At 39.0% G+C, this 17,673-nt stretch overlaps 1 protein-coding gene across 2 annotated transcripts in view; it reads right to left on the reverse strand.

Annotated features, from left to right (window-relative positions):
• Positions 1–1,335: 1,335 nt before the first annotated feature.
• Positions 1,336–17,673, reverse strand: part of LOC121316916 (A-kinase anchor protein 7-like) — a 30,043-nt gene continuing 13,705 nt past the window's right edge. Inside the window, exon 8 of one of the 2 annotated variants that reach the window (XM_041252288.1) lies at positions 1,336–2,096. In XM_041252288.1, coding sequence (XP_041108222.1) covers positions 1,924–2,096 — 173 coding nt within the window. In that variant the 3' untranslated portion in view covers positions 1,336–1,923. Of the gene's footprint in view, positions 3,190–17,673 lie in introns of both variants that reach the window. The other variant, XM_041252287.1, reaches the window with a different exon arrangement.

Here is a 17,673-nt window from a genome sequence, read left to right on the forward strand (position 1 = left end):
CATTTCCTGCCACAAGGACTGAAAAAACTTTATGCATTGGGTTTAAGCGCCAAAACCAAAATGGAGATGTCAATACCCACTGAACATGGTACTATAATTGTGATGTATTTCTGTTGATGTAACATTAAATTACATTGGCATTAGGAGATGCATCATATAAAGTGCACCTGGCAGAAAATCAATGTTACATTTAAAAGAATCGAACAAGAAACTTATACAGCACAAGAATAGATGTTAATTAAACATTACAAAAATGCTGGAAGAAAAACTCATCAAGCTTTAAGGTCTCCACACAACAGACATAATGCTATTTGTCCTGCGGCAAAATGGTACTTTAGCTGCGACACTACCGTTCACACCACTGGCAACAGGCACGTGCAATATGCAGCTAATAAAAATGTAGAATACATAACAGCTTTTCAGAATACTTATTTCAGTGAAGATAAACAAATCATACACATCAGCTATATCCAGTTTCCTGAAATGGACTGCAAGATGTTCTTCCTCATTGCTGTGTCTTTATAATTTTTTTTGTCCTTTATTGTACAGAATTATCTTTTCTTTCGTCATTGCTTACTGAAAGCGCGCAAGGAAAGCTATTCCTCATTGTTCACATCCCTAGCTGCAGCATGACAAAAATTGAAAAGTTACCAATTCTATTTTTGTCGCATCGCAGTCAGTGTGAACGGCTTGCATCAAAAATACATGTTTTATTTTGTCACATTCGTTTGTCGCATCATGCCTGGTGTGTAGAGGTTTTTACTTTCTTAAAGGCAATATTTGCAACTATTCTTGCTCAATTCCTTGTTATAAAGTTGCATTAAACTAAATTGAAATTATATGATGGGTTGTAAGTTTATAATTGTCATTGTTTTGACTGAAGATTAACTGGTAAAATGTTTCTTTTATTATGAATTAGCATTCAGGTTCAAATGTGAACTCTGATCTGAGAATTTATCTAAACATGAAACTTATGTATACAACCTTGCTTTCATTGAGTTTTTGTTCTCTGAAGTATGAAGTGTTCATAATTAATTTACATATACTGGAAATGTAAAATACATCGTCCAGTAGTCTGTCGCATATCCGGCTGTGCTAGGACCAGAGTAAGGGCGGGTATGTAAAAAGTCGGATGAATGAATCCTGTTTTAAATACCATTAAACACAGCTGTAACATTTACTTTATTCACATAATTATTGTTTTGACATTCAGCTTTTATTAGGGAGCTCCCCTAAATCCCTTGTTTAAAAAGATACAGGGTATTAATGCTTGTGACAGAGTAGCCATCTGCCATGTGGGTGCGTGCATTCGCTGCCGAGTGACAGGCAGGAGTTGATACACCCGCAGGCGAACAGGATTTATTAAAATATCAACACAATGAACAGCTCACGTGACACTACCAGCAATAGCAACACACGAAGCACATACAACACAATATCTGAACTAATCTTCTGTTCAGTAATAAGCTAATGTTGCTGAAGAGATTGATCATAGCAGATAAACGGTTAGGGCGGATATGTGACGGATTATTGTAGATGCAAATGCAAATCTTTTTTTTCTTATGGTACCAGTATTATTTGATGTTAACCAAATTACACTATTACATGATGACAAGTGCAAGAAAGTGGCTATGTCCACATCAGTTCACAAGGCCACTGAGAAACTTGTAATGTCAGATTATTTCATGGTATTCCACAAAACATTTGTGGAATAATATTTATTTATACAACTAAAATATAAAATGTGCAAGGTTTTAAAAACTTTGAGGGGAAAAAAAGTAACACATTGATTACGAATTTAAAAAAATTAAAACAGTAGCTTGGAACCATCTTTCACTTTGAAATGAGCATACCCAATAATATATGGGGCAGAACTGTTTTGCTTTACCCTGTTTTGTTCCAGACCTCAGATGATCAATGAAGTTAATCTGCTTGCTGGCGATGGGGCTGAACTCCGGCTGCTGCCATCTCTCTGTGGATTCTCTCCAGTGTTGCTGGTTGCAACAATAACTCTTTTATCCGAGTGAGCTGCTTCAATAGAGGCACAGTTTCTGTAAGCAAAGCCTTCCTAATGAAGTCTGTATCATGCTTTTCCCCTGAAGGAAAAAGAAGACACAATATGCTTACATTTAAAATACAAAATTAAAAGTAATGATGATATTTTGGCTGCCCACCTACCATAGTGTAAACCTATACTTTATCAATTGATTTGTGTCAGTTAGCAATTTAGTTCTAATGGTAGCGTACATTTACTGTATAGCAAAAAAAAAAAAAAAGAACTGATGTAAACAATTTTTACAGCAACATTTTAACTGCATAGTTTACCCACTCTGCAGGTTTAAAATTAGATGGATAGAAATACAGTACAGAGAACATCTGTAGTGAAACATAGCTTAATAAAGACACTGATTGTCTTTGCACGGTTTGCCTATGTGTGTTTCTTGCCGCCAGCACAAGGAGCAAGCAGTCATGCAGCCTGATCCAGTCATAGTGTGGACACATTAGAAACTGTTATTTCTGGTACTGCAGGACCTCTTTAGTTCCCCCCACCCTACATCCCAGTGGGCTCAACAAAGAGCCTATCCTCTTTTAAAAAGACCCACGCTGATCATCTCTTTTCGATAAGCTGGGTCTTCATATTTTCAACACAGCGTAGTGTTCATTTCATTCAGTATTCTTTTATCCCAGCATCCATCAAGAAGAAGTGTAAAAATGAACAAAGCCAATTCCATGCAATGTAAAAAGCCAGGATTAAAACTGGCCCGGAGGATCCAGCAAACAGAAACTGGCATCAGCTCTCCGCAGAGCGGACAAATATCTGCAAAGCACACAACCGCACAGCAATCTGAGGTTCATTAGAGAGGCTCCTGCAATTCATTATTACACTGTAACAGTGCTAGTGGTAGAGAGAGATGAGTTGCATTTTGTTTTGAAGCTCTGAACACGCTCCTTCACAAGTTTTGTCTCGATTCTTAAGGCTCCAGGAGACGTGCTACAAAGTTCATTTCCTGTGTTCAGCGTCATTAAGGTTTTCCTCAGTCTTAGACGGGCTAACGCCAGCATGCCTGTTTTTGTTCAGCTGAGTCTCCTCCAGGTATTGCTGCACAGCTTTGAGGACAGCATTCTCCACCAGTCTCTTACTGAGACTCACTAGTTCAGCATCATCCGGCTCAGCCACATGCTTTTCACCTACACATCACAACAGACAAGAGGTCACTTAAAACACATCACCATGGTAACAGGGCAGCTATATATACAGTTGTAGTCAAAAGTTTACATACCCCAGTAGAAATTTATAATTTCTAGAAAACAAAGAGTTTTAGGGAATTAGCATTTTAAAAAAAAAAAAAAAAACTTGCTGAAATAAATAATTGTAAACATCTATTTGTTGTAACTTGTTTTCCTTATCCACAATAGAAAAACTTTTGCTACAAAAGATTTTTCCTAAAATTCTTTGTTTAAGAAATTTCTAGAAATGATAAATTTTCATTGGAGTATGTAAACTTTTGACTACAACTATATATATATATATATATATATATTATATATATATATATATATATATATATATATATATATATATATATATATATATATATATAGTGTGTGTGTGTGTGTGTGTTCTCAAGTGAAGTGACCCTGTAATTATAGCACTGTCTCAATTTTTACATCCATTTGAATTTTGTGCTGGTATAAGCAGTACGACAAATTCGAACTGATAATTTACATGTAATGAAACCTAATCAAGACTCTGAATGCAACATAATGACATAATAACATAAAAATAGAAGGGGTCTCAATGGGCTAGGTGATTACATTCATATCAAAATATCAGAGACCTGTTATGCAATAAACAGGTTGCTTTACAGCTTTGCAATTTATTTGAAGCAATTCATTGCAATAACATTATGTTTCTTTAAATCATGCAACCCTGCCAGAATTTCAGGTAGGTGTGCTGGGATTGGCTTTGATGTCATACGGACATTGCACACAATCAGCAATCTATTACGTACAAACACTTTTGAGCTATTTGTTTCTTTTTGTTTTTTTTGACATCAAATTAGATTTCTTAACTAACCACTAATTCTACAACCTAACTTTTTAAATCAGGTGGAGCAAGAGAGTTTTACTTCAAAATGTTCTGCAGTTGAATATGAATATCCCCCAACTGAATGCCAGTAGCTGGCTGTCAGATTGACCAGCTGGGTTTAAAGTACCCATTTCTATTTCAGTTTGAGAGAGGCAGGTCTATAATGCTATAATTTGCAATCAGACTTTGACCTAGCTGAAGCAATAGGGGAGAGCTAGTTCGCAGTTTCTGAAAAAATCACTACTGATCCTCAAAGTAATTGATACTCTGTGGGAAAGTACATTGATTGAGCTATGATCAGGAGCATATAGTACAACTCATGAAAGACTGCTGGCATCTGATCAAGCATTTCAAGCCTTTATCCTACACATTCTGGGTAGTATTCGAAAGTCTCCTGTAGGGCATTTGCCGTAAGTAGGTCACACATGCTAACATAAAAATGATACTATCTGCCAAGATGTCTTCATTTAACACTAGTAACACTGAAGACCAAGAAAAGCATTAATGGTTTCAACTAAACTAACAGACACAGCCTGCCCCACAGCACTCTACCAGTCTCCAAGCAGTAGCCATCAAAATAAGATTTCAGCATTATGCTATTCAATCATTCTCTATCAGTAACACAGCTTTAAGTACAAGTAAGAATACTACTGTTTTAAAAAAAGGTAGGTGTTTTTAATCATTAGACAAAGAATGAAATAAAAGCAGGAATGACAACTGCATATTTGTCACAATTGCTACACAAATAACTATACATTTATTTGAAATCCCAGGCAGCCTATTTTATGTTCACGACAGAAATCAATAGTTCTGTAGTTGTTTACAATAAAAGCTATTCATAGATCAATACTACATACATTTTACTCCTACATACACCACTGAGGAGTGGGCTGAGACTTTCAGGAGGATTTTCACACCACAACACTGACAGATATTGGCTTAAACCTGATGAAAAGCAAAATGAAGAGGGAATCTGGCCCTAGACCCTGTCCCTACACTCTCTCTAGCTGAACAACAGCAGCGCTGAGCAAGCTGGATCTGAACACAACAGCATTAAAATCACTTACAGAATCTCTCCTCGGTTCTTGGGAAAGGAAAGCAGCACAACTGCCCCATGACACTCTGCGTTATTTTTATGTGTCCTTTCTTCCTTTCCCTCAGCAAGCACCTTTGTGAAAATCCAGGACCACAGTACTGCTTCTTTCTACTGTGACAGGGAAAAGCGGGGCTAGAAACTACAGTGAGCACAGTTGCTCCGCCTCCCGGTCTTGCTGCCTCTTAGAATTGCTTTAGGATGGACAGTGAGCAAAATCCCCTAGCCATATGCTCTGCTCATCACCACGATACTACAGTAACAGCAGAAGTGCTGGTCTAGTATAACAGAGCAGTTTCGTATTATTTGCTCTTCAATTACAGTAAAATCAAATATTTAAAATATTACAGAAAATGATGTTTAAAAATGTAAAATTACTATAATGACTTTTGATTTGTATGCAGCTCATTTATGCAAATTACTTAATTATAAAATCAGGTACCTTTTTTCTTTACAAATGAATCCCTTAATCAGGGCATATATTCAAAGTGTTTACCCCAGTGTTTAATTGACTCATATTCTTTGAAAGGAGACAAAAAAAAAAAACAAATTGGCTTTTCAACTAGTACAACACAAAATAACAACAACAATTCAAATTTCTATAGTGCCTTTCTTCTTAAGGATCCCAAAGTGCTTCACACCGACACAAATGTACAAATAAAACCATTACATTAAAAAGTCAAATATAGAACCTGATCAAATAGAAATTTAAAAAAGACATAGAAAATGTGGTTTTAAATTGCCTGTTTATAAAAATAAAACAATTAATTATTAAAAATAAAAACATTTTGAATGTAAAATAGGAAAACTAAGATAGAAAAACTATTTTGATGATGAGGTTATAAAACAGTACTGTGTTAGTTTTGAATTGGTTACCAACGAATCGCTATTTGTGCCAAAATAGTGTTTATAAACAAAGCTCCTGTTCCTTTAAGTGGAGCATTTACAATGGGGACACTCCATTGTTCCCTAAGCCAAAATAGTCTCTTAGGAGGTGTTCCTATACGTGAAAACTACTGTATTAATTGTGTTCACCAACATTATACACTTTTTTTTGTGATTTACGAATGATAAAATTGCTATTAGATCTCATTTGAAAAGATATACATAAAAGTGCTACTCTTTACAAATGTTCTTTAATGCTGGTAAATAGTATGGCTGCCTTGGGCAACAGGAAAAAAAAATTGGAGACAATCAGCTGCTTGCATACATTTACATAATTTTGCTGATTTAGCAGAAAGGCTTGCACATACAAATTGTGTGCTTGCAGTGTTAAAGGGTTCTGTGGGTTCTGACATTACATGTATTGACCTTGTTTACAACCCCAACCTTGACATCAGGATGTTGTTTTTTTTTCCTGAATGGTGATTCATAAACAATGGATCATACAAAAAATAAAAACTATTACAGAGCATGCTTGAATTGAGATCCGCTATCGGCCTGACACAAAGGTCATTATTTGACTCTAGGTAGCTAGGGCAAGGGCACATTCTGTCCTAATTCTATCTTGCAATTTATAATTTATAACTCTTCTTTATTATTATCATTTTTAAATACTGATGTAACCAGTATAAATTATCTTTTTTTTTTCCTGCAGACACATAAGGCCACAAAGCAACAGCAATCTCTGCTAAAAGTGCTGTTTTCATTCTCCTCACAGTCAATTCATATTTTTAATTTCCTGTTACAAAAAAATCATTCAAAGCAGTTTAGAATCGCATTTGCTAGGGGGCTGCTATAGTCAGAAAAATAATAATAATAATACAATTAAATCTATATATAAAAAGGTAACTATGAATAGGCATAAGTATAGGATATCTCTTTCAGGCTCAAATAGCTTCAGACAGCATTGGAGCACGGATATGCTGCCTGCAATTCTAAAACATTGATGTGGAGACCCTACCAAGGGGGGGTTCCAGACACCTTGCACACCCCTGCCATTCCACACAGCACCCCAGCCCAGGCTGGTACATCTGTGGTGACGACCTCCCTTCTGGTGACACTGTCCAGTACTACGATGAGGCGTAGATGGGCTGGTTGTTTCCACCAAGACAGTGCTTTTAGCCAGTGGTGGGACATTGTCAATAGGTGGTCTCGGTTCAATACCGTCTGTAAAACCCTGCTGTTGAACCAGGCCTGCAGAGGGCGCAGGCGCACGAGACCCAATGGAAGAGTCTGTGAATCTGCTGAAGTTTCTGGAACATCACTACTGTGAGTGCTCTGTTGAGCTGAAAGAGCTCCAAATAGGCGGCTATTCAGTGCACTCTGCCGTCCGACAGAATGGCCAGCATGGACGCGTGAATCCAGGCACACTCCAAGATAGGAGGCTGTCTGGGAAGGATTGAGCTGGCTCTTCGCATGATTCACCATAAGGCCCAACCGTAGAAGGTGGCCGGTGACAAGTTCTATGAGGGCCTCTGCCTCTGCTGGAAACGCACAAATTAACCAGTTGTCCAGATAGTACTCTGAGGCCTTTGAGCCTCAGTGGGGCCAAAATAACTTCCATGCACTTCGTGAAGGCACGTGGAGCTAGGGAGAGGCCAAATGGCAGGACACAGAACTCATGCAGTTACCTGGAAGTCGAACCGCAGGTACTTCCTGTGCGGTGGTTTTATGGGGATGTGGAAATGGGCATCCTTGAGGTCCACCGTGGTGAACTAGTCGCCTGGCCTGACTGACTGCAACAACCGTTGCACTGTCAACACCCTGAATCGCCTTCGTCTCAGATACAGGTCGACCTGTCTGTGGTCGAGTATTGGTCTGAGGTCACCATCCCGTTTTGGCACTAGGAACAGCCCATTTTTGCAGCAGAGCTGTCACCTCCTGAGATACCACAGCGGCGTTTTGTGGGTATGTGACTGATGCAGTCACACCCTGAATTGTAGCAAATTGTCGGTCTGAATGGTAATAGACACCCAGATGTCTGTGGAGCAATGCCAATAGTCCAGATGGCTCCTTGGGCCTGTGGCAGCAAACTCCTAGGGCTGCTGTCTGGCCTGTGCTTCTGTCTTTGAACAGGGCGGCGAAACCTATTATGGCCTCCGCGGTGAGCAGCTGCAGGCCAGACCTCAGCGCGCCTCTGGCAGAGGCGCAGTCAGCTGTGGCATTTTTTGGGGATGCTGGGCCCTAGGGCGCCAATTTGATCGCTGGTTTATGTACACTACTGGGATCAAATCAAAGTTTATTTATATAGCGCCCTTCACAAAGGTGTAGCTCAAAGCACTCTACAAGACAAAAATAGTCACATTTATAAAAACAAAACATAACAAACAAACATGTCCGATTGAAAAAAGTTTAAGAAATATAAAATGTAAACACCGGTAAAAAAAAAAAAAAAAAAAAAAAAAAAAAAATATATATATATATATATATATATATATATATATATATATATATATATATATATATATATATATATATATATATATATATATGCAGATAAAATACAAACAGATATATACATACATACATACTATAAAAATGCCAGCTCAAACAAATATGTTTTTAGTCTTTTAGTCTCAGCTTCCCTCACATGTGCTGGTAGCTCATTCCGAAGTTTGGAGGCTCTATAACAAACAGCCCTTCCTCCCCATTTAACATACTTTATTTTAGGGATTACCAGCAATCCCATATTCAGGGATCTAACGTTATGATAACGGGATATATGGAGCAAGCAGTTCTCCTAAATAGGTTGATGCCAAGTTATTTAGAGCTTTATAAGTGAATAACAGCATTTTGAAATCAACTCTAAAATTTACAGGAAAACAATGCAAAGAAGCCAACACTGGGGTGATTTGTTCCCTTTTTCTGGTTTTAGTCAAAATTCTAGCAGCAGCGTTTTGCACCAGTTGCAAACGAGACAATAAATATTTTGGGGTGCCAGAAAATAACGCATTATAATAATCAATTCTGGAGGATACAAAGGCATGTACTAGTCTTTCAGTGTCAGATGTAGAGATTATACGTCTACATTTTGCAATATTTCTCAAATGATCTTTTTTATATGGTTTCTCAAATAAAAGAGTACAGTCGAAGATCACACCTAAATTTCTCATTTCTAGTACAGGTTCAGAAGGTAGTCTGCTGAAATCCAGGCAATATGATTCAGCCTTACCTAGCTCATTTTGATGAACTAACAAAACCTCTGCATTCAACATTAAGAAATTTTGAGACATCCCGTCCTTAATGTCTGGAAGACAAGACATTATATTGATCCCAAAAGAGGCATCACCAGGTTTTAGAGACAAATACAGCTGGGAGTCATCTGCATAAAAATGGAAATTTGCTCCACGTTTGCTTATAATATCACCCAGCGCATACAAATGGAAATGGAATAAAGGACCTAAAATAGAGCCCTGTGGAACATCACAAAGTAATTCAGAAAGTGCAGGTTTTTAATTCCCAATTAAAACAAATTGAGACCGATCAGAAAGATAAGACTTGAACCAGGATAAAACAAATCCAGATACACCCACAACATTTTCCAGGCGACTGATTAAGATAGAGTGATCCAAGGTATCAAAAGCAGCACTTAGATCTAATGAAATTAAAAGTGAAAAATAACCAGAGTCAGTGCCAATTAATAGATCATTTAATAATCTAACAAGAACTGTCTCAGTACTATGCGCATGGCGAAAACCAGACTGAAATTTTTCATAGATGCTGTTTTTAGTTCCAGGCATTAGTTCCCTAGCCATGCAGCGAATGTCCTGGCTGAAAAAGCCCTTTTAAGGATCCCCTCAGAAACCCGGCACTGCATGTTAGGTCTGGTGGCGTGCTTGGATAGCAGTGCCAAATTAGGTTCTTGGACCAAGGTAGCAATGGAAGCCTCAACAGGGGGAAAATGGGCCAGGCCTAGCTTTTCCACACCATGCACCCTATATAGGGTGTCCATCGTACGGGAAACAAAAGGAACAGTTGCCAGATGGTCCAGGAAGACTGCATTTCATATAGAAAAAATGGGTAAACTGGGTAAACTGAATGCCTTGTTTTCTCTGCTGTAGACCAGGGCACTTGATTAGGGGTATGAGCTCTGCCGACAGGGAAAGCTTTACCATTGGGAAAGTGCCATCTGACTCTGGGAAGTCCAGCTTCCTATTTGCCCACCTCCTCAGAGGTGGCAATGGACAATATGTCCTCCTGTGGCCAATTTGTGCTCACAGCTCTGTGTGGCCTCAAGACGGCAGGCAGGACAGGTAGGGGAGGTGGCACTGAGCATTCCCGCAGCAATTCAACAAGAACAGTTCCCTGGTGGGAAACAGCTGCCCAGATTTTATCCATCTGCTCTGAGTCTGTTGATCGCCTGTAATGTTGACTCTTCATCCTCTTTTGCGGTGAAGAGGAAGAGGCAGAGCTTGAGGAGGATGAGGAAGACCGTGAAGATGGTTTCACGGGTGTGTCTTCTGCTCTCCCTTGGCGCAACCTCTCTAAGAGAGGGTGATGGGGGAAGAGTGCTGAGCAGGAACAAGCGATGCACAACGTTCCTTAGAGCTGCGGGATAACCTCTTCTCAAGATTGCTCTTGGAGAAAGGGGCATGAAATATGCAGATAGAACTCAGGCATGATGCAAGGAGCAAGCAATGCAATGTACACTATAGGGTTGTACAGCTGTTGCCTCAATCTGCTTACTAACTGGACAGGTCAAGACCCCAGTGGGACCGGTTCGGTGCCCTCGGCAGCATGTCGGTAGCGGGTTGGAACCGGTTCTGTTCTGTGTATTTAACACTGGGTTGGTATTGGTTCAGAACTGGTTCGGAATCTGGCCGGCACCATACTGGTTCGTTGACTTTTTCTGGTTTTAGTCAAGGTAACCATGGTCCTGGTAGAGTACCGAGTCTAGTATGGAAGGTATGGGTCCACTTGGTCGCAATTACCCCGGGTGGCAATGTACAGTAAAAGCCACTGGCAAAACCACTCACTCAGTACCAACACGAGAGGATGAGGATGAGGAAGACCGTGAAGATGGTTTCACGGGTGTGTCTTCTGCTCTCCCTTGGCGCAACCTCTCTAAGAGAGGGTGATGGGGGAAGAGTGCTGAGCAGGAACAAGCGATGCACAACGTTCCTTAGAGCTGCGGGATAACCTCTTCTCAAGATTGCTCTTGGAGAAAGGGGCATGAAATATGCAGATAGAACTCAGGCATGATGCAAGGAGCAAGCAATGCAATGTACACTATAGGGTTGTACAGCTGTTGCCTCAATCTGCTTACTAACTGGACAGGTCAAGACCCCAGTGGGACCGGTTCGGTGCCCTCGGCAGCATGTCGGTAGCGGGTTGGAACCGGTTCTGTTCTGTGTATTTAACACTGGGTTGGTATTGGTTCAGAACTGGTTCGGAATCTGACCGGCACCATACTGGTTCGTTGACTTTTTCTGGTTTTAGTCAAGGTAACCATGGTCCTGGTAGAGTACCGAGTCTAGTATGGAAGGTATGGGTCCACTTGGTCGCAATTACCCCGGGTGGCAATGTACAGTAAAAGCCACTGGCAAAACCACTCACTCAGTACCAACACGAGACTGATGGAAATCTGCTTATCAGAATAAACTAACAGCTTTTGCAATGATGATGCTAATAGCTGTTCACCAAAGCGACATCGCGATGCTACGGTTGTAATACAACCAACAAAACGTCAAAGCTAGTATCTTGGTCCTGCGTAGCGCTGCTGAGCCCAGGAGCTGCTCTGGTATGTGTGTCAAGCACCACGTTACAGACAGGCTTGCGCGGAATAGCTCTAAAACAGAAATAAAACCATGACGAAAAAAGTTATTTGTTTAAAAAAACAGTAATTTAAACAATTACAAATGTGTAAAAATGTATGTATATATATATATATATATATATATATATATATATATATATATATAACCAGTCTCATTTTAGCAAAAGCAACAAAAACAAAACAAATAATAAGCTCCAGCCAGGAGGGGGGAGAGCACAAAGTCAGCTGACTTATAAGCTGGGTCGCTGGCTTCAAATGGGGCACAAGGCCGCAGAGTGACGTAACCAGCAACAGGCTGTAATGCACACAAATACGCAAAAACAGAAAAACCATTTCAGTAAAAACACATAAAATGCGAAATATATACAGATAAGCAACAATTGTACTTATCTGAACACAACTCTTTGTCAGGTCAGTCTTGAAAGGAAAAATGGTGCAGATCTGTGAGCGCAGTCCTTTGGTCCCTCGAGGGCGGGGTCACGACAGCGTCACAGGCTTTTTTAATAAAGTGTGCTAATTTTGCCCATCTTTAGAAAACTTACAGTATCTGCCATTAGTGCTGCATACATCACAGTGCAGTAACTCGTATATAATTGAGCTACTTTTATACCATGCACCTTTGCCCAGAGGAGGGGGTCAAGAGCTACTTCCTTGTAGTGACCCCTGGGCAACAACTCTGACGGCAAAAAGCTCTTCAAATCAAACTTACCATGCTTAAGCAAACTTGCAATTTAAGCAAAGCAATGTTGGGCTTGGTTAGTACTTGGATGGGAGACCACCTGGGAATACTGAGTGCTGTAGGCTGCATGTTAAGCTCATACAAATATATATTTGCCCAGAGGAGCCCATGTGACAAAGCAGATTATAATATGTAATCATCACAGGAGACTCATTATCATTATTTTTCCCTGCGGAAAATCATTTAAAACATGGTAAATTGACAGATCAGCTTCATATAAAATGAGGAAAACAATGTACATGCCGAGTTTGTATTTTGGGTTTGCTGGCTGTATATGTACACACATTACCAACAATAACATTTTTTACTTGTTCTCCCTCAGGCAAAGCAAATTGCACTCAATTCATTTTCAAATCATTATTGCAGTTCATCTTCAAAGCAAAATATCATTACCATTTACAGTACATCTACAGCTATGACCAAAAGTTTTGTATCACTCAATATAATAAACTAATTTTGCTTTATAAAGTCGAATGAAACCTGTTGAATAATCTTATGTTATCATATTGAATTACATATTGCAGCATATGGAAAAATGTAGTTTTCCATATACTTAACGGAAAACTGACAAATTGAAAAATGTGACATTTGGAAATCTAACATGAAATACTGTACTACTATTATGGTAGACTTGTGCAATATCATTTTGTAGTTTCTTTGATTACATGATGTTAAATAAAATATCAAAATGTTTTAAATGATGTCTCGTTCCTAAAATTCTACGTGGTACAAAATATTTGGCCATAGCTGTACACAGTCACTTAAAACACTTTTCAACAGGCTGTCCATTGTACTGGTGACCTAAGGGGTGGGTTTATAAAAAAAGTGTCCCATCACCCATTTGTTCTGCATTAATAAAACAATGATTATTTGGAGTACTGACCACTGCAATTCTCTCCAAAGTTCTTAACATTAATATTTTACGGTCTTGAATTTTTTATAAAATGATTAAAAATAAACCTTGTGTTGTTACAGTAAACAATAAAAAATATGTTTAAATGTAGTAGTAGTACACCACATAAGCAATGTAAAAAACTGTGTTTTTCCTACTCTGATCTGCAGTCTACTATTGAGATCTTGGGTCACAACATGCTTGCAGGTTTCTCTGAGGTAAAGTTTCAAAATATTTGTTTACCTACTAGGTGCAATATGCTCATCCATAAATCTGGAAGACAACACTGTCAAAACAATATTGCATGCTTTGCTAAACAGATTATCTGCAAGGTGGAGTAGTCAAACACGACTGTCACATGGAGTAAAGAATTATGCAAGCTGCAAAACAAAAGTTGTCAAAATGGATAAATGCCTTAATTTCAGCTTTTGGCAAGCAGCACTTAAACTTGTTAAAATACCTGTACAACTGCATTATAATACAGAAATCAGTCAGCTGCTGCTATCTATTCAATTCTGAGCTGTTGGTGGGTCACATACAATGGCAATAATAATGTCAGATCAGACGATTAAGGTGAACCGTACAACCACACCAGCACGACTGTACCTTCAAAGCTCTCAGGAGCTATGCTACCATGGAAACCAAGCTTAGAATTATAATCATCATCAATTTCAGGATGGAAGATGTGCAGACTGGTGCATGTCATGTGGTGAGGAACTGAAATCATTTTCTCATACTCATGTTCGTCTATTTTAGTAATAATACTCACTGGCATTTTGCTATCTCTTCAGTGCTTAAAGTATGTATTTTTTGGTATAATTTCTTTATGCAAAAAATGGGCAACATATTTGCATATTCTCTTGATGGCCACAGTAAAATGCTAGCATTGCAAATATTCAAGAACCCAGAACCATCATGATCTGATCAAAGGAAAGGGAGATACATATTTGTTTGCAAGATTTACAGCCTGCCACAGGTTTACAGCACAGACTATGCTTGTTGTATCAAGGTACTGTAGTCTTGAAGCCTTATCCCTGTGTTGCCATGAGATTCCACATTCAAATAGCTCTCTTTCAAGCCACAGTGTCAGGCTTGACAGGCTTGTTACCCAGATCCAGTTCTGCTTTCAAAAGATACATAGGTTTGAAGAATGAAGATGGGAAATGTACCCCCAGACATAACATTTACCCCAAGTACCAGAAGGTTGGATGAAGTTTACATCAGGTGATTGCACAACAGAGTGCAGGACCCAGAAATGCAATTACTTCAGTGTATCAAAGTTTCAAAATGTAGAAAACTGGAACAAGGGTGTATGAATGTTGCTCACATTGAATAAAATAGTGCATTTGGCAGGAATAGAAACCAAAACAAACGATGAAGACAGTGCTTCCACAGGTCACACACAGTCTTCATGCACTGATTCAGGACTGAACTGCTGTGAAGAAGATGGAACAATCCACAGAAAGAAATGGTAATGACCAATTTTCTGCCTGTTGATGTTAATGTCTGGCTGTTGTATCAGCAGGTTGAAACTATACCCCTGACAGAATTTATCAAGGTCATTGCTCTCTCACTGCTACTCAGGTTCCAAGAGCCAGAGCTGTTTGTGTAAAATGAAGAATTCAGGTGCTGCAAGAAGTTCATACAAATGGAAATTAACAAAGGCCTGGCCGAAACTAGCCCCAACATCAAAAATCATAAGAGGTACACAGAAGTAAAAAAAAAAAAAAAAAAAAAAAAAATCCTACAAATTATCCTACAAAAGGACTATCATATGATATATCAAAAGTTCACCACACTTAGATGTAGGTTCAGTCTTTAATGGGTCAATAGAATGCAGCATTGTAAACTCTGATTGCCCCATCCCTTGGCTCAGTCAATTTAGGGCTCCACTACAAGTAATTCTTCCATAAAATTGCTTGTGCTGTGCACACAGAAATAAACTCGGGCCAAAGAGGGATATGCACAGAAGGTTCTATTACCAACACATAATTTCCAGCTACACTATGATTAATGTTCAAAAGCAACATTATTGTCCAAATCATAACTACTGTTTCCATAGATACAGGTTTGAAAGATATGACCTGCTTCTTACAATCCTTTATTGATATGACTAACAGATTTTCCAAAGGCAATGTTTTACAGATTTGTGTCCAGTGATAATGCAGCTCTGTTAAGAAGTCTAAGAAATAATGAGGTAGATTTAAGAATGCGCAATGTGATATTCAGGTGCAAAACCCCCAAATGCAGCGTATGTATTAATGGTGTTCACCTGGCATTCTGCATCCATTATCAAATTGCACTTTGCCATCATTAATCCATTAAAATTACATTGCAGTCAAATGAAGAAAAGAGCATGGAATTGGGCGGAATCTGGATACTAAGCAAGCGCACACATCAAAATGTAAGAATTTTGCCTGCATTTAGGCAATTGCCGTGGTCCGTCTCCCCCCCTGACCCCCCCAAAAATGCTGCACCTTCTTTACAAGATGCAAGAGTAATTAAGAGCTGTATAAAAGACACATCTGCAGAGACCTGTTATTGGTTTCAGGACGGCTGCTGTGGTACACTTCCTGGTGTGGCGACACTTGGCTCTTGTTGAGGAGAGACAGGAACACGTTTGTATAGGAGAACAGCAAGACAAAGAAGACCCCGCATATTCAATCCCAATATATCGAAATTGCAACTAAATCTGTACTCCACATGTAACTAGATAACCCTTTTATATTTTACCCCCCTCCTTTCGTCAATATTTCATAATTTACTGCTAAAAAACGTTTTAATTTCTAAATATCCCAAATATAAAATAGTATTTACCCAGGAATTAGTGTTAGACCAAGAATAAAACACAACCCTTCATGTTTTATTCATATTTATTATTACCAGGCTTAGTCATGGCCAAATTGTATTTTTTTTTATTTTTTGCTTAAAAGGAATAAAAATAAAGTAATATTCTTGAATTTTCCAAATAATAAGCTATTGGAAAGTACAATGGCCTTCACTGGATATGCCGAGGCTATCTATTAAGCACAGTTACACACAGAAATGCAACATAATTTTGAAAGCAACATATAGTTTGCCTTGCTTACAAAACACCATTATCCTGTATTTAACTGCTCCAGTTTAAAACTTTTTATTAGTTTATTTTTTAATTTAGTAGTCACCAATTTGTTTTTTGTTGTTTTCTCCCCAATTTAGTAGCGTCCAATTATTTTGTTTAGCTCAGCTCACCACTACCACCACTGTGCTGACTCGGGGGAGGCGAAGACGAACACACGCTGTCCCCCGAGGTGTGTGTCATTAGCCGCCCACTTTTTTACACACTGCAGACTCACCATGCAGCCACCCAGAGCTACTGTGACAGAGGGGAGCTTTCAGGCAAGCCTACACGCACCCAGTCAGACCACAGGGGTTGGTGGTGCGCGGAGGTCCGAGGACGCCCTGGCTGACTTAACCCTCCCTCCTTCCGGCGGTGCTCAGCCAATTGTGCTCTGCCCCCTGGGAGGTCCCGTCCTTGGTAGGCAAAGGAATAGCCTGGACTTGAACTGGTGATGTCCAGACTATAGGGCGCATCCTGCACTCCACGCAGAGCGCCTTTACTGGAAGCGCCACTCGGGAGCCCCCCCAGTTTAAAACATTTAAAGCTCACATCTGTGGGATTTTATATGTTGTTATTCTTGCTGAAACTGCTACTGTACTTCGTATAATTGTATAGTCCAGGCTCTTTAACAGTAAAAAAAAAAAATACAAATAAAATGTTAGTATACATGATGTGTTCTCTTTTTAACATGATAATCCCCTTGAAAATTGCCTGGTCAGTCAAGATGCTTCTTATTTAGAAGTGCTGCTTACAGTAATCACCAATGTTTTTTTTGTTTTTTTTTCTAAACTAATCATCCATGGCAATCCTAAATTACAGGCTTCTGTGATGCTTAACTGCAACAGATTTAGCACTTGCATAAATTCAAATTCAAAGGTGAATAGAGAAGACTTACAGCAGCCTTGAAGTGTTTATTAACCTTGGGGTACTCTAGCCAATTAATTTTTTCACAATACCTGATGGTTATAAGGTCAGAACACTCTTGACAAGACACAGCATGCAAAATATAATTTTGAAAAACTTCAATTAAATGCCACATGA

The sequence above is a fragment of the Polyodon spathula genome, chromosome 6, assembly GCF_017654505.1.
Source record: "Polyodon spathula isolate WHYD16114869_AA chromosome 6, ASM1765450v1, whole genome shotgun sequence".
In the NCBI taxonomy this organism is placed as follows: Eukaryota; Metazoa; Chordata; class Actinopteri; order Acipenseriformes; family Polyodontidae; genus Polyodon; species Polyodon spathula.